The sequence below is a fragment of the Pholis gunnellus genome, assembly GCF_910591455.1.
Source record: "Pholis gunnellus genome assembly, chromosome: 14".
NCBI classification, from domain to species: domain Eukaryota; kingdom Metazoa; phylum Chordata; class Actinopteri; order Perciformes; family Pholidae; genus Pholis; species Pholis gunnellus.
Window position 1 is genome coordinate 1,731,379 of NC_136541.1, and position 25,570 is coordinate 1,756,948.

The 25,570-nt window shown below is 40.6% G+C and overlaps 2 protein-coding genes across 3 annotated transcripts; both read right to left on the reverse strand.

The window, feature by feature from the left end:
- Positions 1–3,812: 3,812 nt before the first annotated feature.
- znf622 (zinc finger protein 622) lies at positions 3,813–8,587 on the reverse strand. Of its 2 annotated transcripts, none has more exons than XM_079173420.1 (7): positions 8,391–8,587; positions 6,560–7,127; positions 5,711–6,010; positions 5,463–5,625; positions 5,243–5,358; positions 4,973–5,116; positions 3,813–4,392 (listed from the first exon to the last, which is right to left on the reverse strand). In XM_079173420.1, the coding sequence occupies exons 2-7, from the start codon at positions 7,119–7,121 to the stop codon at positions 4,265–4,267; spliced, it is 1,413 nt and encodes a 470-aa protein (XP_079029546.1). In that variant the 5' UTR covers positions 7,122–7,127; positions 8,391–8,587; the 3' UTR covers positions 3,813–4,264. The 2 variants fall into 2 exon arrangements, with proteins under 2 accessions (XP_079029546.1, XP_079029547.1); XM_079173421.1 differs by having other exon boundaries at positions 8,473–8,561.
- A 1,029-nt stretch (positions 8,588–9,616) lies between these two features.
- Positions 9,617–25,479, reverse strand: LOC306705995 (GTPase IMAP family member 8-like). Its single transcript, XM_079172908.1, has 6 exons — positions 24,992–25,479; positions 24,108–24,162; positions 19,568–20,641; positions 16,476–16,558; positions 15,495–15,549; positions 9,617–12,396 (listed from the first exon to the last, which is right to left on the reverse strand). The coding sequence occupies exons 2-6, from the start codon at positions 24,130–24,132 to the stop codon at positions 11,345–11,347; spliced, it is 2,289 nt and encodes a 762-aa protein (XP_079029034.1). The 5' UTR covers positions 24,133–24,162; positions 24,992–25,479; the 3' UTR covers positions 9,617–11,344.
- Between the last annotated feature and the right edge of the window lie 91 nt (positions 25,480–25,570).

The window sequence follows — 25,570 nt, forward strand, 5'->3', positions numbered from 1 at the left end:
CTCTTTAGTCCCCACCAAGGACGCGTGAGGAAGACCACAGGACGACCCGGGTTGAAACCCCCCCAACCTGATGTGGGCGAGAATTCACCCTGCTGACGGGCTCTTGAGCAAGAATCCTCAAGCTGCAAGTTCTCAGACGAGTCTTGCACCTCTCAGGAAGCAGAAAAGGACAATTCCCCCCGGGGAGAATGACCAATCAATGACTTTATTATCCCATTAATACGATGAGGAGGAGATCACTTTCCAGACCCGCGCACCACTAGACTTCTGCACAGCATGAGCTGCATGATGTTCCCAGCAGCAGCAGCCCGGTCCGCCCATCCACAGAGACCATGCAGGCTGAGCCCACTTCATGTGGTGCGATGTGGAGACCCGCAGCCCCCCCCCCCGTGGTAAAGGGGAACCTGCTGTCAAAGGGTGGCGGCTTGAAACGTCTGTGAATGTTAAAATGTTAAAGAGGCACATCAGCCCATAAATGATGCTGTTGCCTCTGAAGCTTGAGGCTCTCTGAAGTTGGTTGATGGAGAACTTTAGGGGGTGAGATAAACCACCATTTAACTTAAAGCCCATAGACACACAGAGCATTTGACCCTCTGAAGTGCCTTTGAGCAAAACAGTCGTTCAAACTCAGCAGCAGCTCTGGAACACGTCACAATAACGATCAGTCAACATATTTGATTCGATCAGTTAAGGCGAGCTGTCACTGGTGGACTTCTTCAGCGAGGAGAGGTGGTCTCCTGCCACCAAACCCACATGTTCATTATGAATCACTCTAATGGATCATTACTCAGATAAACTGTCCAATTCAAATGACAGAAACTGACAAATCTGACAATCCAACGAATTAAGAGGAAAAAAAACAGCTTCAACAGCAGCAGAAGCTGGAACCAAATATGTGTTACTTTATTAAACGTGTAATTTCTTATCAATTAGATTAAATTAAATTAAATTTAAAAATATAAAGTGCTGTTGTGGCATTGAGATGATGCAGATGTTAGAAGTTAGTTATGATTAAACACATGTACGTACCGTAAGGAGAGCAGAGTCTGCAGCGTTAACATCTGGAACACTTCGTCCATTTGAGCCGATTTCAAATGTTTCATAAAGTAAATCGAGTTTAATAGAAACCTTTCAAAGATAACGTCTCACTTTAACAAGCACATTTCACTCAACTTCACCCGGACGATAAGATCTAGTGGTGCAACATATTATTGGATGGACCAAATATCCAGGAAAGCAGGAAGAACCGTTCCTCAATGGATCAATAACAACACACATAATAAATCAAGCTCCGTGTTATTAACTGCATTCAAAGTGAGCTACAAAGAGGAGACACGTTGAAATAAATGACTAAAAGTAAAGGATAAACATCTGAAGACTGTGTTATTGTAATATCTATATTAAAGTCATTAGTTTAAACAGCAGCTTCCACCAGGAGCCCACAGGACGAGTTAGTTTGAGACAAATAATAAAAGCTTATTTCTGCTTCCAGCTACATGATGATGTCACAAACCATTTACACTAAAGGGCTTAAAATAAAGTGTTGCTAACCCAGAACCTTCGTCGGTGAATCATTTGTCGGAGGAATCTTCTCTCTCTCTCTCTTTTGAGGAAGTCTATCACTTTCCGGGGAGCGGGCCAGTAATGGACTCTAATGCAACAAAGGAAATGATCCACTCATGTCCAATCACTACCTACGAGGCACCGATCAATACCAGGTCCCCGGGGGCCCCGGAGGGAGACCGGGCATCGTGCTGAGAGCAGGGAGGGCCGGGCCAACGGCCTCCGTTGGGTTTAGGAGGCTGAGACGTCTCAGAGTTCACTTTTGGGTTCTTCTGTCGGCTCGTGTGGCGTCTCTCCGTCTAATCTTTATTAAGGAGTTCATGCTGCGCTCTTCTTATACAGGAAATACATCAAATCAACTGTTAACAACCAAACTGTGTTCGTCTGAGAAGAACACGTTCGGAAAGTCACCCTGTATCAAGGCTTTATAAACGAACAACTACTTACGTTATTAATGCTTAATAAATAATTCACTAACGCTTTATACAGCCGTTAAAAGCCATTAATAGGAACGTTTGTGTTGCCAAGCTGTGAAAAAATACCTTTTACTGTCTTCAGCTGGATTTATCAATAATAAATCAGCAAAAGGTTGCATGCGTCTTAATATTTAATAAGCCAAGAAGTCCGTAGTTATACATGTAAGATACTAAAAGAGCTGCAACTTGACAGCTAAACGCTAACGTCAGCATGCTAACGAGCTCAAAATAAGAACATTAACGACATTAAGCAGGTTTCATGTTTAACACAAAGCTGAACCTGAAGGGAGCGCCGTCATGTGTTGCAGGTATTTGGTTTATAACTGGTATTTGACTTAATGACGGCAGGAGAGGAAGACGAGGGATGAAGACAGTCTGCAGGATTCATCCTCAGGGGAGAATTAATGTCTTTACTACATTTAATGTCAATCCATCTGATAGTTGTTGAACCGGCCCATTTTCTCCAAGATTTTCTTTTGGACCAACAGGAAACAGAAGAGGGAGCCAATCAGGACGAAGTCGAGCTGTGATCCAAGACTCAAATCTGTCCAATCAGGAGTCCTGATTCAGGACAGCTTCCAGCAGCAGAGACTAAAAGAATAAATAAATGAAAACTCCTCGAGGACGCTTTACTGGATTTGCATAAAAGAACGCTGCTGCTGTTTGGCAACTCAGCCCATCTTTACGTTAATCAGTTCACGTACTTCACCTTCTAACTGTATCTATTGTCAGAATACGGTGAAGAACTGGAGCAGATTTGAAGGCAACATTTGAAACAGTGAACGTGAGAAAATGAAGTAAATCAACAGCTCGTCTTAAATGTTCCTTCTCAGCCTTCACTCCCATGATTCCAGTGCTAATGCCTCTCAGCCCGACTCGTCCTCATCAATTAGTCTCCTTCTCGCCGTCGGCCTGTCTGCAGAGCCCCCCCCCCCCCCCCCCCCGCTCTGTTTTTCCTGTTGACCCTGTCAAACAGTGCGTAGTGTGCGGGCAGAGTGCCATAAACCATCGCGCCGCAAACACTCTCCCAGCCTGCAAAATAAATAAATAAATCAAACAGGAAGTGGAGCGCCATCCCTGCCAGAGATAAAGTGGAGGACCACAAACAAATGGAGCGACTGAGCTCGTTAGAGGGTTGGTGTGGTGGGTCAGCATCCGGCCACCGTCAGCTTTCCATGACATCATCTGCACGAGTCCATCGATGAAGCTGACGCACATGAAGAGAGAGAGAGACGACACCGGGACGATGAAGACGAGCACGAGCTTTACCGATAGTCCTGTTCCATGACACGGTCACGATAACACGTGGAACATGTGACCCACAGACGCTCCTCAGGTGGATCCTGAAGATCCACATTGAGGAACCTGTTTTATTACCACGTAAACTATATTCATGAGCATTAAGAGCAGCGTGAGAAGCGTCTCTGATGAAACAATCAACGGGCTTTGCAGAGCTGAATGTTCCTTTGTTTGCAGTAAAGACGTTAAATCAACACACAGGTGGTTTAGTGACGTCACCGGCTGTCCTGGTCTTGACTGGTCCTCTTTGAGACCTTCACATTGTGGTCTAGCACCAGGATCTAGTGCTCCAGATCCTGGTGCTAGTGTTCAACACTGAGCAAATCTCATATTTGACCGTTAAAAAAAATCGAAATACATCGGCCTAAAGTAGCATGAAACATGTTAAATTGTGTCCGACAGAATAAACTTTAGACTTTAGTTCTTCCACCTGAAAACAAAGAATAAGTGTTATTTAAAGAAGACGGCCGTGTGTCCAATAAATATGAACCATTTATTCTGTTGATTTATTACGAGCACATTTAATCACAGCGATGTCATCATGTCAGTTAAAAAAGAAAAGAAAAGTGTGTTACGTAACTGAACCGAGTCAAAAACAGCGACATCACTTCTTCAGGTTGATCTTCAGTTTCAGAAATGATTTTTATAAATGTGTTGTTTGCAGTGGAGCACGTTCACAGAGACCGAGCTGGACGTTTGGTTTCCTACGAGGAACAAACGTAAAACTGCTCTTCAGACGAGAAGAAGCAGCGAGTGAAGACGTCCTCCATCAAACAAACCTCTCACCGGCACGGCTGCTTCCTTCACACACAGCGAACCCCACGACGCAGCGGCGTTCTGCACTCAAAGTCTTGTTGGCTGGAATGATGTAACAAAGACCGTCGACCGGTCCTCGTCCCCTGCTGGGTTCCTTCTCCGGTCCCGGTTTAGAACATGACCTGAGCTCTGAAGTGCGCCTGCTTGGTGGTGTTGTTGTTCATCCCCATCTTCAGCATCCACTTGGACTTCATCTTCTGTACGAACTGCATGTCTCTGGGTTTCTGGTAGAAGGCGCCTGAGAGAGAGAGAGAGAGAGAGAGAGAGAGAGAGAGAGAGAGAGAGAGAGAGAGAGAGAGAGAGAGAGAGAGAGAGAGAGAGAGAGAGAGAGAGAGAGAGAGAGAGAGAGAGAGAGAGAGAGAGAGAGAGAGAGAGACACACACACACACACACACACACACACAGAGAGAGAGAGAGAGAATGTTTTGTATGTTTGATAAATATTATCATGACATCGTTTCTCTCTTTAAATAGTAACTTTTCTGACACTTCCTGCTTGAAACCCTCCAAAAGTCAGAAGGATGTTTGTTTGATCAATAAAATAAAAAGAATAATTTGAAAGAATTTTCTGTTTTTGTCTAATTGACCCAAAAATGATTTGAGATGGAAAAGCAACACATCCTCACATTGTGGAAGTAGTTTGTCATTTCTCTTCTTCTGGACTATTTCACTTGTGAACTAATCTTTTAATAACACGTCTCTTAAAACCCCACAGTGCAGCCTGCAGGACATCGGTGGGTTCATTATTTGCATTTGACGCGCTGACTGTCAATAAGACAGAAATATAAAGATAATATATTTATAACATAAAGACGTACCTCCATCTCCTCCCCAGCCCAGAGCCCTGTACTGCCGGAGGACCCGGCCCACCGCGTTCCTGTTGTGGATCAGAACCACCACTCGCTGGGATCCGAAGCGCTGCTTGTAGTACCTCATGAGGGAGCGGTGGCCGATCGTAGCGCCTGAGAGACACGAAGGAAGAGAACTCTGTTACAGTACGAACGGATTAATATGTCTTCACACCGAGCCAATGAGAGCAGAGACACAACCTGAAACCTGGTGATTATATGAATAAAGGTTAAAGTCACCTGAGGGGAGCGTGAGCTCCAGCATCTCGTCGTCGTACTCCAGGTTCTTGTCATCAGACAGATCTTCTTCGTCCACCTCAGCTTCCTCTCCCTCCTTCCTGTCCGGGTAGCTGCTCCTGTTGGTCAAAATAAAAGATAACAATCAGGATCAGAAGCACAAAGACGGAGCCGTCCTGTTGCCTTTAGATGCTTTAATATCCGTTTAAAATGACTTCGTTACCTGAAGTCGTAGAAGTCCGCAAACTCCAGAGCAGCGTCTCCGTCTGTGAACAGCTTGCAGTGACTTTTATCGATCATGTGACTCTGAACGGCTTCTGCCGAGTAGAACGAGCGTCCCTTCTCGTTGCACCACAGACACACGTTTCCAGCTCCCACTTTCTCTCCTGAACACAAGAAAGAAGAACGACGTCAGCAGAGTCCAGTCTACGGCGCTAACAGGCCTGCTGTGAATCTACAGCTCAAACTCACCGAGGTAGCGGACGAGGCCCACGACGTCGACGAGGAACTCCACGTCGGGGATGAAGAAGCTGTGGACTTTGGTCATGTGGGCGACGTTCTTCACGAGCGACTTGGAGTGGTGGAAGCAGAACAGGCAGTCGGTGACGGGGATGGAGCCCGGCAGAGCGGCCGGTTTGGGGTCGGACCCGGTCGCCGAGTCTCCTTCCCCTTGATCCATCGTCGTCTCCTCCTCTTCGTCTTCTTCCTCCTCCTCTTCCTCCTGCATCTCATCATCATCATCTTCCTCCTCGTTGACGTCCTCCCACTCTTCTGGAAGATTGTTATTGGAACAAGGCGTCACAACATACATGTGAAAACAACTCCTTCAAACAACTGAACGTATTCAAGTCTCTGAACTTTACAAGATTACATTTGAACACATCATATTAAAGTCATAATTCGCCTTTCACCCAATGCTCATTTTTACTTAATAGAACTTGAACGCAACACAACGCAACTCATGCAACCTCTGCTAACGTTAGCTGTTAGCTCTGCTATTTAAGCCAAGCAGGACTGTGCCGCCTGTCGGCTGCTAACGGCTAACAGCTAACCTGCTCTCGTCCTGCTGAAGTCAACACAGATTTTGTCGTTTACGATGTAGATCAGAGAAAACAACAGGACGCACAAGAGTGTTTAGACACAGGTGTGTAGTGCTTGTTTGCACATGTGCAGGTCGTCAAATCAGTATGTATGCAACATTTTAGGCCGTATGGGAGGCGCTTCTGAAAACATTAAAGGTTTAGAAATTGTGAGAAACTATCTTAAAAGCAAGCAGACTTCTTTGAAGAAGTACATTGTTTTATTTCTCCTCCTCCTCACCTTCCACGGCGGTGGCTCCCTCTTCTTTATCTCTCCTCTTGGCCTGCTCCTCCAGCCACATCAACCTCGGGGGTTTCTCCATCTTCTCCGGCTTCTGCCTCGCCGCTCCTTGCTCCTGCTGGGCCGGACTCGGCCTCTGCGTCTCCTTCAGGGCCTGCTGCAGGGCCTCGTTCCTGGCGTCGCGATCCGCCTTCTCGTCGCCGAGTCCTTTCTCCAGGTTCTTCTCGTTCATCTTCTCCACTTTCCTCTGGGCGGCGAGCAGGGCCTGCTTCTCGGCCTGCTGGTGTTTGTGGGACTGCATGTGGTTCTGGTGGGCGTTGGCGCTGGAGAACTTCTTGTTGCAGACGGCGCAGCCCTCGGTGGCCGCCGCGTCGCTCAGCTGCTGCTCGGCGGCCGCCCGCTGCGACAGCACGCGCTCCTGGAAGTTCTCGGCGGTGACCGGCGGCATGTCGGCCACCTTGCGCTTCAGATTGTAGCGGTGCCAGTCGGTTTTGTAGTGCGCCCGCTGCACCTCGCCGTCTGCAAACGCCACTCGGCAGCTGATGCAGGTGTAAGAGGACATTGCGACCTGAAGGTAAGAGGAGACGTCAGATTCAAGATTATTAATATCGAACAAAAATCACAAGTTTGTCTCCGAGGCCTTCACACGAGACACCAGTTCAGGCAAAATGAGCAATTTGAAGACGTCACTTGTGGATTTTGTACATTTTGCTCTACTGTGTGACATTTTGTATCTAATTAATTGATTCAGCAGAAGAAGAAGAGCAGACTGATCATAACAGTCACTGGTTGCAGCTCTTCATACAAATATTAAAAGAAATTGAGGAAATATACACGCGGAGAAGCTGGAGAAATAAACCATAAACTGATTAACAGCTCTTCAGACAGTGGTTGACAGTAAGTGTTGTACTTTAGTACAATGTTCAGGTACTTGTACTTCACTATAGTATCCCTTTATTCTGCTGCTTTAAACTTTAACTCCACTACATTTCAGACGCAAACATCGTACTTCCTACTCCACTGTTATTATATGACATCAATCAATTGAAATTATTATTAATACTAAATATAAACTAATAAATTGTGTCATTGAGGATCAAACCACCAGACAGTTATAAAGTATTTTAAATTGTCTTCATCTTTACCAGCTGCTCCATTACAGCGATGAACACATTAATGCATCAATGATTATAAAAACACTTTTATGATTCTGAAATAGGACTACTTTTACTTTTGGTACTTTTTATAAACTTAATTATTACTGCTTTTACTTTTTTTAGAGAGACTTTTGAACTTTGTGGTTATTTGGAGGCTGTAACATAATAACAGGATGTACTGCAGGCTGCTGTTTAACACTGAAGTTAAGCTCGGTGTGACGTTACCAAACACACTGAACACCGAGCAGAGAGGACACACATGCTGTCGTTGAACTGTGATGTTAGTAAGTCTAGTGACTGTTTCTAGGTTAAGTAACATTAACGGGTAGTAACGTTACACTTGTGTACGTTACTACCCGTCATATCTGGATAGTTTGTTAGCTTAGCAACCTAGCTAAACAGCAGCTAACGTTAGCTGTCAGGTAACAGCTAAAAACACTAAATAACGTAATACAGCAGATTGAAAGGGACACCTGACGTCACCAACCGTCACTCACTTAAAGATAAATTAATTAAACATGAACTGTTGAACTACGCCAGTCGCAGATGTAGCATGCTAACATCGGCTAGCAACCAACAACTTGGTGTAAACATCCGCTAAAAACAGCTAAACGCTCAGAGTCATGACGTCAGAGGGAGGTTACAACAACCAAGGACATTTGATGTTTACTTACTTATTCGGTGAACTGTCTCCTCCGTCAAAAAAAATATGTTTTAGTCTTTTTAGCTTCCGTTTCTCTCTTCTGTTACAGTTACCTTATACACGCCAAAGCACCACACGAGGGTAACTTCCTAGTGAACTTTGAACTTCTTCTTCTTCATGTGTTTTGGCGGTTGGTAGCTAGTTTAAGGGGCAATGTGGCCACCTAGTGGTTTGGAGTATGTTAACCAGAAATTGTACATTTTCCAATAAAAAATATGTTTTACTTCACGACATGTCAGAGGTACATGTTGTACTTTTTACTCTACTACATCTCAGAGGTACATGTTGTACTTTGTACTCAGGATGAAGTGTTCCTTTATGTCTTGATGTTGAATGTTTGTGATAAACTGAAGGATGAAGTGTTCCTTTGTGTTGATGTTGAATGTTTGTGATAAACTGAAGGATGAAGTGTTCCTTTATGTGTTGATGTTGAATGTTTGTGATAAACTGAAGGATGAAGTGTTCCTTTATGTGTTGATGTTGAATGTTTGTGATAAACTGAAGGATGAAGTGTTCCTTTATGTGTTGATGTTGAATGTTTGTGATAAACTGAAGGATGAAGTGTTCCTTTATGTGTTGTACTTCTTCAGATAAATAAACTCTTTAATCTTGGATCAGCTGGAAAATGCATCGTCACAAAGCTGAAAGGCTGTTTGTTCATTTGGTTCTTACAGGACAGAGACGCTACAAACATATGATGATCTTATAGAATATGATGCACTGATGTAGATTAAACTGACCAACAGGATATAGAGGAGTTAAAACATCTACAGCTGTAAAATGCAACATAAACATTAATCAAGAAACATCAGATATAAAATGGTAAAAACACTGACAGGGAATATTTTACTGAACTATCAATACTACATTGTAAACTTGAAGTACATTTTAATACATTTTATTAATACCTGCATACTTTTTTTAAAGTAAGCTTCTGAATGCAGGACTTTAGCTTGTAGTGGAGTATTTTAACAGTGTGGTATTAGTACCTTTGCTTAAATAAACAGTCTGAATACTTCACCACTGGTCAATTTGCTCGATTGTGGACAAATTGTCAAACTTTTAAATTAAACTAAAGACTGAAAGAAGGGATCTCTTCACTTCCAGTATAGACAACGATAAATAACTCTGTGCAGCGATATGCTTTAAATTCAAGATGTACTTTGCACCATTCAAAATGAAAAAAACTATACCAGGTGAGGATAAACAATTCTCTTTTATTATTGCGAGTTTAAAAATATACATGAATTCATAATGTTTACATTGATTTTAAAAGAATAAAAAGCAATTTGATTGTTTTGTTATCAAAATATTCTGTCAATTAATTCCTCTCCAGCTGTGTCATTCACACTCTACAGTTATTCTTGGCCAGTGGAGGGGGCTGGTGTACAAAGGGAATGTGTCTCAGTTAAATAAAATGAGAATAAATGGAACAACCTTGTGTGGAAAAATCTGCTTCCACCTGGTTCAGTCACATTAACCATCATTGGTCTCATAACTCATTTATTCAGCTTTATTTCATGATCACCTGAGCAACACATTCTTGGCAATCTATGGCAATAAACAAGTTCCCTAAAAAACATTTCATGACCTGTTTCAAATTGTGGCAGTGAGCTGTTTTTGTATGTACAAAGGTAATTTATCCCAATTTCTGGCACCAAGTTATGTTACGGAACAGGCACTCGTGTTGGCATTCAATTATATTAAATAAATACTTTTTTCTGTTTTAGTTTTAACCAAAAAATCCAATTTTAATGAGTTATTGACTTTAGAGTTATAAGTTATATATACTTCAGATTTTCATGAAATTAAACCCTATTTCTTTTTTATATTTGTACCATTCAATATATTTACACATTGATCGTTATGTGTGTACAACACAAGACAATTTTCATTTGGGGAATTTTTTTGCTGTTACTGTGTGTTCAGACAGAACACAAGCTGAATTTCAGAGGAGAATAGCATTTAAACTCAATGGAAATAAGGTTGTATTTCAGGGTAGCTGCTCAACGAGTGTTTGCTGTTCGTATATCAAACCACAGACATTTCATGGTTTATAACTTTACATAAGTGTTTTGAATCTCATCCAAAACCAAAATTACTAAATCATATAGAATTACAGCACAAGCAAATCCAAGCAATTGTGATACAAAGAAAAATGAAAGGGACCCAAGACGCTTCCCTGTGGCACTCCAAATGTAATTTACAGATAAATGTCCCCTCAAACCTCAACTCCCAGATTCTTCAAGGATGATATGGAGTAAAATCTCCTAATTAGTAAATTGAATTCTTCATTAAAGGTCCAGTGTGCATCATTCATGGGGATCTATTCGAAGAAATGTAATATAATGTTAATAAGTATGTTTTCTTTAGTGTATAATCCCCAGAAAATAAGAATTGTTGGGTTTTCGTTACCTCAGAATGAGTCGTTTATAAAGACATATGGGCAGCCATGTTTCTACAGTAGCCTAGAAGGGACAACATCTGAATGCTCTACATTGGGCTATTCTCCTGCAAGCTTCGCACTTTGGTGAAGTTTCAGTTGGTTGCCATCTGCGACCTCACCGCTAGGGGCCAACAAACTACACACATAATATAACCCAATATATATAAATAACACAATAACACACTAGACCTTTAAGATACATTTCATTTCAAATTCGAAGACATTTCAATGATACATTTTCCAAACTTTCTTTGAGAAACAATGTCGTGGAGCAAAACAGCAAGCTCCTAAACGACAGGTCTGCATCTTGGAGAACAAATATCACACGATAAAATCCAAACTAACTGCAATTTCTATATAATGAAATACTTATTGAGTAAATGTTGTTATTATATATCAGGCCCAATGAGAACAAACAAAGACTGGAATGTGAATATTAATGAATCACAACAGTTAATTAAGGCTGCTGCAGTCAAGCATTACAAAGAAAAAAAAGTTGCTATCTGCTTTAATCCATTATACAGAGACCCAATTAACCGTTGGAGCAATGGAGCGTTTCTCTCAGCCTCTCGTCTGGCCCATATTTCCTGCTGCTTCCTCAGTTTTTCAAGTTCCTCTTTCATTTCTCTGTCATGAGATTCCCTTAACTTATTCTCTTTCTCCCTGTCAGCCTTCATTTCCCTCATTTGTTGCTCAAACTTTTCCTCTAGTTTCTTCTTCAGCTCCTCCTCCTCTTTGCGCATTTGCTCTTCTTTCTCTTTAAGGATTCGTTGTTTTTCCTTTTCAACCGCCTTCTCTGCCCTCTGGAACATTTCAGTGGTGTAATGGCTTCCTCCGTTCTTCCTTATTATGTTTCTGATCTTGTCGAGCAGCTCGCTGACCTGCGACTGATCCTTCACCTCGTTATTGAAGACGTGGTAGTGGCCGTTACATTTGTCCACAAGTGCCATCAGTTCTTCACTGTCCTTCAAGAACTCCTCAATAGGTTTCCCTTTGAGCTGGTCACCGTGGGTAAAGAGAACCATGCTGTATCTGTCTGCTCCCTCTCCAAACAGTGTCTGAATCTTCTGCACTGTTTTCTTTTCTTCTTCTGTGTATCTGCCCAGTTGGATGACGACCAGGAAGACATGGGGTCCAGGAGAAGCATAATACAAGCACCGGACTATTTGTTCAAGGGTTTTCTCTTCAACAGTACTGGTGTCAAACAGACCCGGAGTGTCAATAACAGAAACCTTTTGCCCGTTCACTTCACCAAAGGCCTTTTTACAGACTTTAGTCAAAGATTTAGAGGAGAACTCTGATTCAAAGATCTTTTCTCCCAGAATGGTGTTTCCTGTGGCGCTCTTCCCAACTCCGGTCTTCCCCACCATCAGAATCCTGAACTCCTCATTGTTGTCGCAGGTTGTTTTGGTCGAGGTTCTACTGTCACAGGTTGTTTGGATCGAAGGTCTACTCTCGCAGGTTGTTTGGATCGAGGTTCTACTGTCACAGGTTGTGGTAGGTTGAAACCATATAACTGAAAATAAAAGAACTGAAAGAACAATTAATAATCTATGTCTTCATATAATGTTGTTCAATGCAGTTCCACAGAAGACTTTCCATAAAGAACCCTTCATGACTGAAAATAACCCAAGGATCCTCTAAACCCCCTCCTACCTACACCTTTACAACTTCAGTGTGATGTCATCAAACTAAACAATAAGATCCTGAAATTCAAAATTATATAACCACAAATTATATATGAAACACTGAGCACTACGGGACAATTTAATGGATGTGAATTTAAATTTTATTTTAAAAAGTCCCCTCTCTCTCTCTCTCACACACACACACACACACACACACACACACACACACACACACACACACACACACACACACACACTTTAATATATGTTTATTACTTGTATCAACATATGTAACAATAATCTATAAATCAATGAATTGGTGTAAAAAGGTGAAGGAGAGTGATGGCCCTCAGCTTCTGCTTCAGACACAATTAGTTTAACAATTTAACATTAAATTAAATGTAGTTTGCACCTAAAGAGACTTTGATAGAAAGAAACTGAAGTGAACAAGGTCTGTCAGAAGCTGTCACTGCTCTTTCACCCCATAGTGGAGCTGAACACATGAAGATCCGGCTGATTGTATTAAATTCATTCTGAAGTCTTTATCATAGTAATATCTACCAGAGAAAGTGATCGAATCCCTGTTTGAAAACTTGAGAGATGAACAGTGTATTTAGCTATATGATATATTTAAAGACGATGAAAGATCAAATGAAACATACAGTGACCTCCAGAATCATTGGCACCCTTAGTGAATATGAGCAAAACAGGCTGTGAAAAAGGTGTCTTTGCAGTTTATCCTCTTGGTCTTTCACTCAAAATATTCACAAAAATCTTGACTTTTCATTGAAAAAATGTTGACATATAAAACATGTTTGCCACAATTGTTGGCACCCCTAGAAAATCTCATGATTAAAATCTAACTGAAGTATAATTCCAGTCATATTTTACATTTTTAAGTTCACCTGTTTGATGAGGAACTCTTCAGTGGTCAACCATGACTTCCTGTTTCACTGGGGTATAAATATGAGGTGACACAGGCCAAATTCCCTCAGTCATTCATCACTGAGGGAAAGACCCGAGAACACAGTGACGATGTGCGACGAAAAGTTGTTGAGCTGCACAAATCAGGAAAAGGATATAAGAAAATCTCTAAACAGTTGAAAATACCCATTTCCACTATCAGGGCAATAATGAAGAAGTTTAAAGAAACGGGAGATGTTAAGAATCAGCCTGGAAGAGGACGTGTGTGTACATTGAGCCCACGCACCGTGAGGAGGATGGTTCGACTGGCAAAAGAATCTCCAAGGATCACAGCTGGAGAACTGCAGAGGTTAGTTGAGTCTTGGGGTCAGAAAGTCTCCAAAACTACCATCAGACGCCACCTACATCACCACAAGTTGTTTGGGAGGGTTGCCAGAAAAAAGCCTCTGCTGTCAATCAACAACAAACTAAAGCACCCACGTTACTGGGACTTTCAATGGGACCGGGTTATATGGTCAGATGAGACCAAAATAGAGCTTTTTGGCAACAAACATCAAAGGTGGGTTTGGCGTAGACAGAAAGATAGCCATACAGAGAAGCACCTCGTACCCACTGAGAAGCATGGTGGCGGATCTTTGATGTTGTGGGGCTGTTTTTCTTCCAAAGGCCCTGGACATCTTGGTAGGATACATGGTATCATGGACTCCATCAAACACCAGCAGATATTAAATGAAAACCTAACAGCCTCTGCCAGGAAGCTTAAAATGGGCCGTGGTTGGACCCTCCAGCAGGACAATGATCCAAAGTACACCTCAAAATCCACACAGAAATGGTTCACCGACCACAGAATAAAGGTTTTGCCATCACAGTCCCCCGACCTAAAGCCCATAGAACATCTGTGGGATGAGCTGAAGAGGAGAGTCCACAAGCGTCGACCTCGGAATCTGAAGGCTCTAGAGCAGAGGTGCCCAATACGTCGATCGCGGAGGTAGTGCCGGTAGATCGCATGCCATTAAAAAAAAAATTGATGTCCTCATGGCATTTGCCACTTGATTGATGTACAGTGCAGCCAGTCTGAGATCACGTCTTTTCTAACACACGAGTCACCACGTATGTGCGGTCAACCGCGCGAGCTGCTGCAAAACTCCGGCGAGCTAATTAGTTCGCCTTCCAATGTATTTCTACTGAAGAAGCTGAAGCTCCAGCGCCATGCGCCATGATTTGAGGAACTTCCAAAACCTCGCGTCAGAGCTGGAGATGCAACGGAAGGCGTGTGCGCAACTTGACAGAGCAGATTGACAAGTGTCTGTCAGAGTTTGACAAACGCTTTCAAGACTTTGCTTTACTCGAGCCAGTCGCTACATTTATGTGCTGCAAATTTCAGGAAGATATTGAGGTTGATTCACTCGTATTAAAAATTGCAACGCTGTTTCACCTGTTTCACCTATATATATATAGAAATAGATATTTAGCATTTTTAATGTAGGTAGATCATTTTGACTTGGTCATTTTAAAAGTAGCTCGCAAGCTGAAAAAGTGTGGAAACCCCTGCTCTAGAGAGATCCTGCATGGAGGAATGGTCTCAGATCCAGTGCCATGTGTTCACCACTCATCACGCATTAAAGGAGAAGACGCAGAGCTGTTATCTTGGCAAAGGGAGGCTGCACAAAATATCAAATGGAGGCGTGCCAATAACTGTGGCACATATATTTTTGAGAAAAATATTTGTTTCATGATAAGAATTGAATGTTTCTTTCAATTATGTTACTTCAGTTAAAGGTGAGATTTTTGTGAATATTTTGAATGAAAGATCATGAGGATAAACAATAAAGACATTTTTGTCGCATCTCGTTTTGCTCGTTTTTACTAAAGGGTGCCAATAATTCTGGAGGGCACTGAACTATAATTATAAACTGATGACAAATACAAACTCACAAAGTAGGATGATAAAACTGAGCACACAAAAGACAAACAATAGCTCACATATTAGGCTGTGATCAGAATATTATAGATGAAAAGTGAGGACTGGCGTCATCAATATACAAATAATTATAAATAAAGGTTGATATTGACTTACAGTATTTGTTGGTTATTCCTCCCATGTTTGAGTTGTAGAGAGTGGATGTGCTGCTCTGTGAAGGACAGAAATAATGTTCAGACTATTGCAACAATGCATCTTGTATTAAATCTTCATGCAACAAACCACACCCATAAAACTCAGAGACTAGAGGTGTTCATGTGTTTAGTTCACAGGCTGTTTCAACATCCTGTTCTCTATTTGAACAGTTACTTCTGTCTCTAATCAGCATTTACAAGAAATGACAGCAGTTCATTTAACCCTTGTGTTCCTATCGTTCTGTAAAAAGGACTCGCCTTCTCCAAACCCATAAACAGCTATTTTACATGAAGAAACAACCTGTTGATTATCAAACTTTGTGAATATCTGGGTTTTGTGTCCTCACAGTTCAGATAAACTGAAGAGAAACAACAACAGTCTTGAACTTTTTTCTTCGGGGACTTAACGGATGTATTTCTCACATTTGCAGCACACAGTATTTGTTCTACAGAATCATATACATCATATCAGTGTTTTATAATCATTGATGCATTAATGTGTTCATCACTGTGCAGCTGGTAAAGATGAAGACAACTTCAAATACTTTTTAACTGTCGAGTGGTTTGATCCTCAATAACATCATTTATTAGTTGATTCACATTTAGTATTATTAATGTGAATCTGCACAGTAATTAGTAACTGATAATAATAGTATTTGAGTAGGAAGTACAATGTTTGCATCTAAAATGTCGAGGAGTTCAAGTTTAAAGCAGCAGAATAAAGGGATACAAAAGTAACGTCACACTTGTGAAAGATCAAATGTGGACAGTTTGTTAAAAACGGCTAAAAGCTCAGAGTCATGACGTCATGACAACGACAGAGGGAGGTTTAGTGTTTACTTACTTATTCAGTGAACTGTCTCCTCCGGAAAAATATATGTTTGAATCTCTTTTGTGTTGTTGTTGAGTTAGTTTCTGTTTCACTTTAAGGTTACAGCTTTACAAGAGGGTAACTCCCGCTGGTGAACTTCTTCTTCTTCATGTTTTTTGGCGGTTGGTAACTCGGTAAAGGTGCAATGTCGCCACCTAGTGGTTCGGAGTATGTTTACCAGAAATTGTTCATTTTCCAATGTCGACAAAATACTTTTTACTCCACTACATCTCAGAGGTACATGTTGTACTTTTTACTGCACTACATCTCAGAGGTACATGTTGTACTTTTTACTGCACTACATCTCAGAGTAAATATTTCACATTTTATTTCACTACATCTCAGAGGTGAATGTTGTACTTTTTACTTCATGTCTGACAGTTTCAGTTTCTTCTCATATGACAGTTTTTCATCCCCTTCCTGTCCAGGTAAAACCACGTATCTCCAATTGTGTTGATGATGAATGTTTGTGATGAACTGAAGGATGAAGTGTTTTTATGTGTTGATGTTGAATGTTTGTGACAAACTGAAGGATGAAGTGTTCCTTTATGTGTTGATGTTGAATGTTTGTGATAAACTGAAGGATGAAGTGTTTTTATGTGTTGATGTTGAATGTTTGTGACAAACTGAAGGATGAAGTGTTCCTTTATGTGTTGATGTTGAATGTTTGTGATAAACTGAAGGATGAAGTGTTCCTTTATGTGTTGATGTTGAATGTTTGTGATAAACTGAAGGATGAAGTGTTCCTTTTTGTGTTGATGTTGAATGTTTGTGATAAACTGAAGGATGAAGTGTTTTTATGTGTTGATGTTGAATGTTTGTGATAAACTGAAGGATGAAGTGTTCCTTTATGTGTTGATGTTGAATGTTTGTGATAAACTGAAGGATGAAGTGTTCCTTTATGTGTTGTACTTCTTCAGATAAATAAACTCTTTAATCTTGGATCAGCTGGAAAATGCATCGTCACGAAGCTGAAATTCTGTTTGTTCTTTTTAGAGGTAATTGGTTCTTACAGGACAGAGACGCTACAAACATATGATGATCTTATAGAACATTGATGTAGATTAAACTGACCAACAGGATATAAAGGAGTTAAAACATCTACAGCTGTAAAATGCAACATACACATTAATCAAGAAACATCAGATATAAAATGATAAAAACACTGACAGGGAACATTTTACTGAACTATCAATACTACACTGTAAAATGTAGGTACTACTATTTTGCTAAATGTTATTAATACCAGCATACTTTTTTTAAAAGTAAGGTTCAAAATGCAGGACTTTAGCTTGTAGTGGAGTATTTTAACAGTGTGTTATTAGTATCTTTACTTAAATAAACAATCTGAATACTTCACCACTGGTCAATGTGCTCGATTGTGGACAAATTGTAAAACTTTTAAATTAAACTAAAGACTGAAAGAAGGGATCTCTTCACTTCCAGTATAGACAACAATAAATAACTCTGTGCAGCGATATGCTTTAATCAAGATGTACTTTGCACCATTCAAAATGAAAAAAACTATACCAGGTGAGGATAAACAATTCTCTTTTATAATTGCAAGTTTAAAAATATACATGAATTCACAATCTTTACATTGATTTTAAAAGAATAAAAAGCACTTTGATTGTTTTGTTATCAACATATTCTGTCAATTAATTCCTCTCCAGCTGTGTCATTCACACTCTACAGTTATTCTTGGCCAGTGGAGGGGGCTGGTGTACAAAGGGAATGTGTCTCAGTTAAATAAAATGAGATTAAATAAATGGAACAACCTTGTGTGGAAAAATCTGCTTCCACCTGATTCAGTCACATTAACCATCATTGGTCTCATAACTCATTTATTCAGCTTTATTTCATGATCACCTGAGCAACACATTCTTGACAATCTATGGCAATAAACAAGTTCCCTAAAAAACATTTAATGACCTGTTTCAAATTGTGGCAGTGAGCTGTTTTTATATGTACAAAGGTAATTTATCCCAATTCCTGGCACCAAAGAATGTTAAGGAACAGGCACTCGTGTTGGCATTCAATTATATTAAATAAATACTATTTTCTGTTTTGGTTTCGACCATAAAATCCGATTTTAATGAGTTATTGACTTTAGAGTTATAATTTATCTATACTTCAGATTTTCATGAAATTAAACCCTATTTCTTTTGATATTTTTACCATTCAATATATTTACACATTGATCGACAATTTTCATTTGGGGCATTTTTGAGCTGTTATTGTGTGTTCAGACAGAACACAAGCTGCATTTCAGAGGAGAATAGCATTTAAACTCAATGGAAATAAGGTTGTATTTCAGGGTAGCTGCTCAACGAGTGATTGCTGTTCATATATCAAACCACAGACATTTCATGGATTATAACTTTGTGTTTTGAATCTCATCCATAGCCAAAATGACTAAATCATCAATATAAAAATATAATTACAGCACAAGCAAATCCAAGCAATTGTCATATAAAGAAAAATAAAAGGGACCCAAGACGCTTCCCTGTGGCACTCCAAATGTAATTTACAGATAAATGTCCCCTCAAACCTCAACCCCCAGATTCCTCAAGGATGATATGGAGTAAAATCTCCTAATTAGTAAATTGAATTCTCCATTAAAGGTCCAGTGTGTAATAAGTATGTTTAATCCTCAGAAAATAAGAATTGTTGGGTTTTCATTACCTCAGAATGAGTCGTTTATAACGACATATGGGCAGCCATGTTTCTACAGTAGCCTAGAAAGGACAAACTCTGAATGCTCTACATTGGGCTATTCTCCTGCAAGCTTCGCACTTTGGTGAAGCTTCAGTTGGTTGCGATCTGCGACCTCACCGCTAGGGGCCAACAAATTACACACTAAACCTTTAAGATACATTTCAAATTCGAGACAGTTCAATGATACATTTTCCAAACTTTCTTTGAGTTTAATGTTGTGGAGCACAACAGCAAGCTCCTAAACGACAGGTCTGCATCTTGGAAAACAAATATCACACGATTAAATCCAAACTAAATGCAATTTCTATAGAATGAAATACTTATTGACTAAATGTTGTTATTACATATCAGGCCCAATGAGAACAACCAAAAACTGGAATGTGAATATTAATAAATCACAACCATTATTTAAGGCTGCTGCAATCCAGCATCACAAAGCTAAAAACTTAATTTGAAGAGGAAATGCTCGATTGCTTTTTTAATGATTTCAATTAACCGTTGGAGCAATGGGCCGCTTTTCTCAGCCTCTCGTCTGGCCCATATTTCCTGCTGATTCGTCAGTTTTTCAAGTTCCTCTTTAGTTTCTCTTTCACGAGATTCCCTTAACTTATTCTGCTTCTCCATGTCATCCTTCACTTCCCTCATTTGTTGCTCAAACTTTTCCTCTAGTTTCTTCTTCAGCTCCTCCTCCTCTTTGCGTATTTGCTCTTCTTTCTCTTTAAGGATTCGTTGTTTTTCCTCTTCAACCGCCTTCTCTGCCCTCTGGAACATTTCAGTGGTGTAATGGCTTCCTTCGTTCATCCTTATTATGTTTCTGATCTTGTCGAGCAGCTCGCTGACCTGCGACTGATCCTTCACCTCGTTATTGAAGACGTGGTAGTGGCCGTTACATTTGTCCACAAGTTCCATCAGTTCTTCACTGTCCTTCAAGAACTCCTCAATAGGTTTCCCTTTGAGCAGGTCACCGTGGGTAAAGAGAACCATGCTGTATCTGTCTGCTCCCTCTCCAAACAGTGTCTGAATCTTCTGCACTGTTTTCTTTTCTTCTTCTGTGTATCTGCCCAGTTTGATGACGACCAGGAAGACATGGGGTCCAGGAGAAGCATAATACATGCACCGGACTATTTCTTCATAAGTTTCCTCTTCAACAGTCCTGGTGTCAAACAGACCCGGAGTGTCAATAACAGAAACCTTTTGCCCGTTCACTTCACCAAAGGCCTTTTCACAGACTTTAGAGAACGAATTAGGGGAGAACTCTGATTCAAAGATCTTTTCTCCCAGAATGGTGTTTCCTGTGGCGCTCTTCCCAACTCCGGTCTTCCCCACCATCAGAATCCTGAACTCCTCAGTGTTGTCGCAGGTTGTTTTGGTCGAGGGTCTACTGTCACAGGTTGTTTGGATCGAGGTTCTACTGTCACAGGTTGTTTGGATCGAGGTTCTACTGTCATAGGTTGTTTGGATCGAGGTTCTACTGTCACAGGTTGTGGTAGGTTGAAACCAAAAGACTGAAACCAAAAGAACTGAAAAAACAATTAATAATCTGTGTCTTCATATAATGTTGTTCAATGCAGTTCCACAGAAGACTTTCCATAAAGAACCCTTCATGACTGTGAAAATAACCCAAGGATCCTCTAAACCCCCTCCTACCTGCACCTTTACAACTTCAGTGTGATGTCATCAAATTAAACTATAAGATCCTGAAATTCAAAATTACATAACCACAAATTATATATGAAACACTGAGCACTACGGGACAATTTGATGGCTGTAAATTTTAATTTTATTTTAAAAAGTCCTCTCTCTCTCTCTCACTCACACACACACACAGACACACACACACACACACACTTGAATATGTTTATTACTTGTATCAACATATGTAACAATAATCTATAAATCAATGAATTGGTGTAAAAAGGTGAAGGAGAGTGATGGCCCTCAGCTTCTGCTTCAGACACAATTAGTTTAACAATTTAACATTAAATTAAATGTAGTTTGCCACCTAAAGAGACTTTGATATAAAGAAACTGAAGTGAACAAGGTCTGTCAGAAGCTGTCACTGCTCTTTCACCCCATAGTGGAGCTGAACACATGAAGATCCGGCTGATTGTATTAAATTCATTCTGAAGTCTTTATCATAGTAATATCTACCAGAGAAAGTGATCGAATCCCTGTTTGCAAACTTGAGAGATGAACAGTGTATTTAGCTATATGATATATTTAAAGACGATGAAAGATCAAATGAAACATACAGTGACCTCCAGAATCATTGGCACCCTTAGTGAATATGAGCAAAACAGGCTGTGAAAAAATGTCTTTGCTGTTTATCCTCTTGGTCTTTCACTCAAAATAATCACAAAAATCTTAACTTTTCATTGAACAAATGTTGACATATAAAACATGATTGCCACAATTGTTGGCACCCCTAGAAAATCTCATGATTAAAATCTAACTGAAGTATAATTCCAGTCATATTTTACATTTTTAAGTTCACCTGTTTGATGAGGAACTCTTCAGTGGTCAACCATGACTTCCTGTTTCACTGGGGTATAAATATGAGGTGACACAGGCCAAATTCCCTCAGTCATTCATCACTGAGGGAAAGACCCGAGAACACAGTGACGATGTGCGACGAAAAGTTGTTGAGCTGCACAAATCAGGAAAAGGATATAAGAAAATCTCTAAACAGTTGGAAATACCCATTTCCACTATCAGGGCAATAATGAAGAAGTTTAAAGAGACGGGAGATGTTTAGAATCAGCCTGGAAGAGGACGTGTGTGTACATTGAGCCCACGCACCGTGAGGAGGATGGTTCGACTGGCAAAAGAATCTCCAAGGATCACAGCTGGAGAACTGCAGAGGTTAGTTGAGTCTTGGGGTCAGAAAGTCTCCAAAACTACCATCAGACGCCACCTACATCACCACAAGTTGTTTGGGAGGGTTGGCAGAAAAAAGCCTCTGCTGTCAATCAACAACAAACTAAAGCGCCCACGTTACTGGGACTTTCAATGGGACCGGGTTATATGGTCAGATGAGACCAAAATAGAGCTTTTTGGCAACAAACATCAAAGGTGGGTTTGGCGTAGACAGAAAGATAGCCATACAGAGAAGCACCTCGTACCCACTGAGAAGCATGGTGGCGGATCTTTGATGTTGTGGGGCTGTTTTTCTTCCAAAGGCCCTGGACATCTTGGTAGGATACATGGTATCATGGACTCCATCAAACACCAGCAGATATTAAATGAAAACCTAACAGCCTCTGCCAGGAAGCTTAAAATGGGCCGTGGTTGGACCCTCCAGCAGGACAATGATCCAAAGTACACCTCAAAATCCACACAGAAATGGTTCACCGACCACAGAATAAAGGTTTTGCCATCACAGTCCCCCGACCTAAAGCCCATAGAACATCTGTGGGATGAGCTGAAGAGGAGAGTCCACAAGTGTCGGCCTCGGAATCTGAAGGTTCGAGCAGGGGTCACCAACCTTTTTGAAACTGAGAGCTACTTCAAGGGTACTGAGCAGTACGAAGGAATACTTGTTTGATACAAACTTCCTGAATAACAAAGTTGCACAGATCACATTTTAATAATAATAATATATGTGAAGAGACTGTCTGATCACATGTCAATGTTAATTATTCCTCACAATAATTATTAACAATGATTGTGTATTTTGTTCAAAATCACACCTGTTATATTTTTGTACAAATTATCACTTCTAACATTTTTTAGGAAATCATTAAGTGTCATATCTTCAAATCATGTCTCGTTTGTAACCACTACCTTCGTAACATGTTTGAACAAATCATGAACTCTGTCCCATGTTTATACAAATGATCAGTTATGTAAGATAAAAAAAATAAACTCTTTCACATTTTTAAATGAATCCTATTACATCAGTACTAATCACCACATTTTGGGAAGTCTGGGTCAACTTTGCATTGCGCAGTGAAGCCTGCATGCCGGCCTGTAGTCTGTAGTCACCGACACCAGCTTTATTTTGGGAACCTTTTTCTCCACGAAGAAACTAGTAAAAAGTCTCGTCTACAGCCGAGGGGGGGGATCCAAGCCTGCGAGGCACGCGAGCGTCTTTGGGTGCCTGCGTTCAAACCTCTAGTCTGGGCCTCTTCAATCGTACTGCGTTGCCTCGCCTCTACTCCCGTCACCCACGAGTTGTTGCCCCGCGGCCTCTTCCGAGGACTGACGGACCTGACGGCGGGGTGCGCTCGCGGCGCGTCCGGCGCCAACGGGAAGCGCCCGCCATTCGGAACTTGAAAACCTAGTGCGGTGCGGCGGCCTCTTCCTTTTAAAATCTACATTAATGCAAGCGTGTTTGATTAAAAAAAAACAGAAACTACCATTCTTAGACGGAGCTCCATAGGGACTAGTGCTATTTTTAGAACATGCCTTGCGGGACTCACATGGTCCCTGCGGGCGACCAGGTGCCCGCGGGCACCGTGTTGGCTACCTCCGTTAAATCTAGAGAGATCCTGCATGGAGGAATGGTCTCAGATCCAGTGCCATGTGTTCACCACTCATCACGCATTAAAGGAGAAGACTCAGAGCTGTTATCTTGGCAAAGGGAGGCTGCACAACATATCAAATGGAGGCGTGCCAATAACTGTGGCACATATATTTTTGAGAAAAATATTTGTTTCATGATAACAATTGAATGTTTCTTTCAATTATGTTACTTCAGTTAAAGGTGAGATTTTTGTGAATATTTTGAATGAAAGATCATGAGGATAAACAATAAAGACATTTTTGTCGCATCTCGTTTTGCTCGTTTTTACTAAAGGGTGCCAATAATTCTGGAGGGCACTGAACTATAATTATAAACTGATGACAAATACAAACTCACAAAGTAGGATGATAAAACTGAGCACACAAAAGACAAACAATAGCTCACATATTAGGCTGTGATCAGAATATTATAGATCATCAATAGATACAAATAATTATAAATACAGGTTGATATTGACTTACAGTATTTGTTGGTTATTCCTCCCATGTTTGAGTTGTAGAGAGTGGATGTGCTGCTCTGTGAAGGACAGAAATAAGGTTCAGACTCTTGCAACGATGCATCTTGTATTAAATCTTCATGCAACAAACCACACCCATAAAACTCAGAGACTAGAGGTGTTCATGTGTTTAGTTCACAGGCTGTTTTAACATCCTGTTCTCTATTTGAACGGTTACTTCTGTTAACAGCAAACAGCAAACCCTGTTCACCCCTCCCATCAGCATTTACAATGAATGACTGCAGTTCATTTAACCCTTGTGTTCCTATCGTTCTGTAAAAAGGACTCGCCTTCTCTAAACCCATAAACAGCTATTTTACATGAAGAAACAACCTGTTGATTATCAAACCTTGTGAATATCTGGGTTTTGTCTCCTCACAGTTCACATAAACTGAAGAGAAACAACAACAGTCAACAATATTTCTCATATTTGCAGCACACAGTATTTGTTCTACAGAATCATATACATCATATCAGTGTTTTATAATCATTGATGTATTGATGTGTTCATCACTGTGCAGCTGGTAAAGATGAAGACAACTTCAACTACTTTTTAACTGTCGAGTGGTTTGATCCTCAATAACATCATTTATTAGTTGATTCACATTTAGTATCATTAATGTGAATCTGCACAGTAATTAGTAACTGATAATAATAGTATTTGAGTAGGAAGTACAATGTTTGCATCTAAAATGTCGAGGAGTTCAAGTTTAAAGCAGCAGAATAAAGGGATACAAAAGTAACGTCACACTTGTGAAAGATCAAATGTGGACAGTTTGTTAAAAACGGCTAAAAACTCAGAGTCATGACGTCATGACAACGAGAGAGGGAGGTTTAGTGTTTACTTACTTATTCAGTGAACTGTCTCCTCCGGAAAAATATATGTTTGAATCTCTTTTGTGTTGTTGTTGAGTTAGTTTCTGTTTCACTTTAAGGTTACAGTTATACAAGAGGGTAACTCCCGCTGTTGAACTTCTTCTTCTTCATGTTTTTTGGCGGTTGGTAACTCGGTAAAGGCGCAATGTCGCCACCTAGTGGTTCGGAGTATGTTTACCAGAAATTGTTCATTTTCCAATGTCGACAAAATACTTTTTACTCCACTACATCTCAGAGGTACATGTTGTACTTTTACTGTACTACATCTCTGAGTAAGAATTTCACATTTTATTTCACTACATCTCAGAGGTACATGTTGTACTTTTTACTTCATGTCTGACAGTTTCAGTTTCTTCTCATATGACAGTTTTTCATCCCCTTCCTGTCCAGGTAAAACCACGTATCTCCAATTGTCTTGATGTTGAATGTTTGTGATAAACTGAAGGATGAAGGGTGGACCCGTTCCATTTTATTTGTTCATGGATGGGTTCACTGCTATCTGAAGGGAGGACCAGAACCTTTTGAGAACTGGTGAAGTTTTAGTTGGTTTGT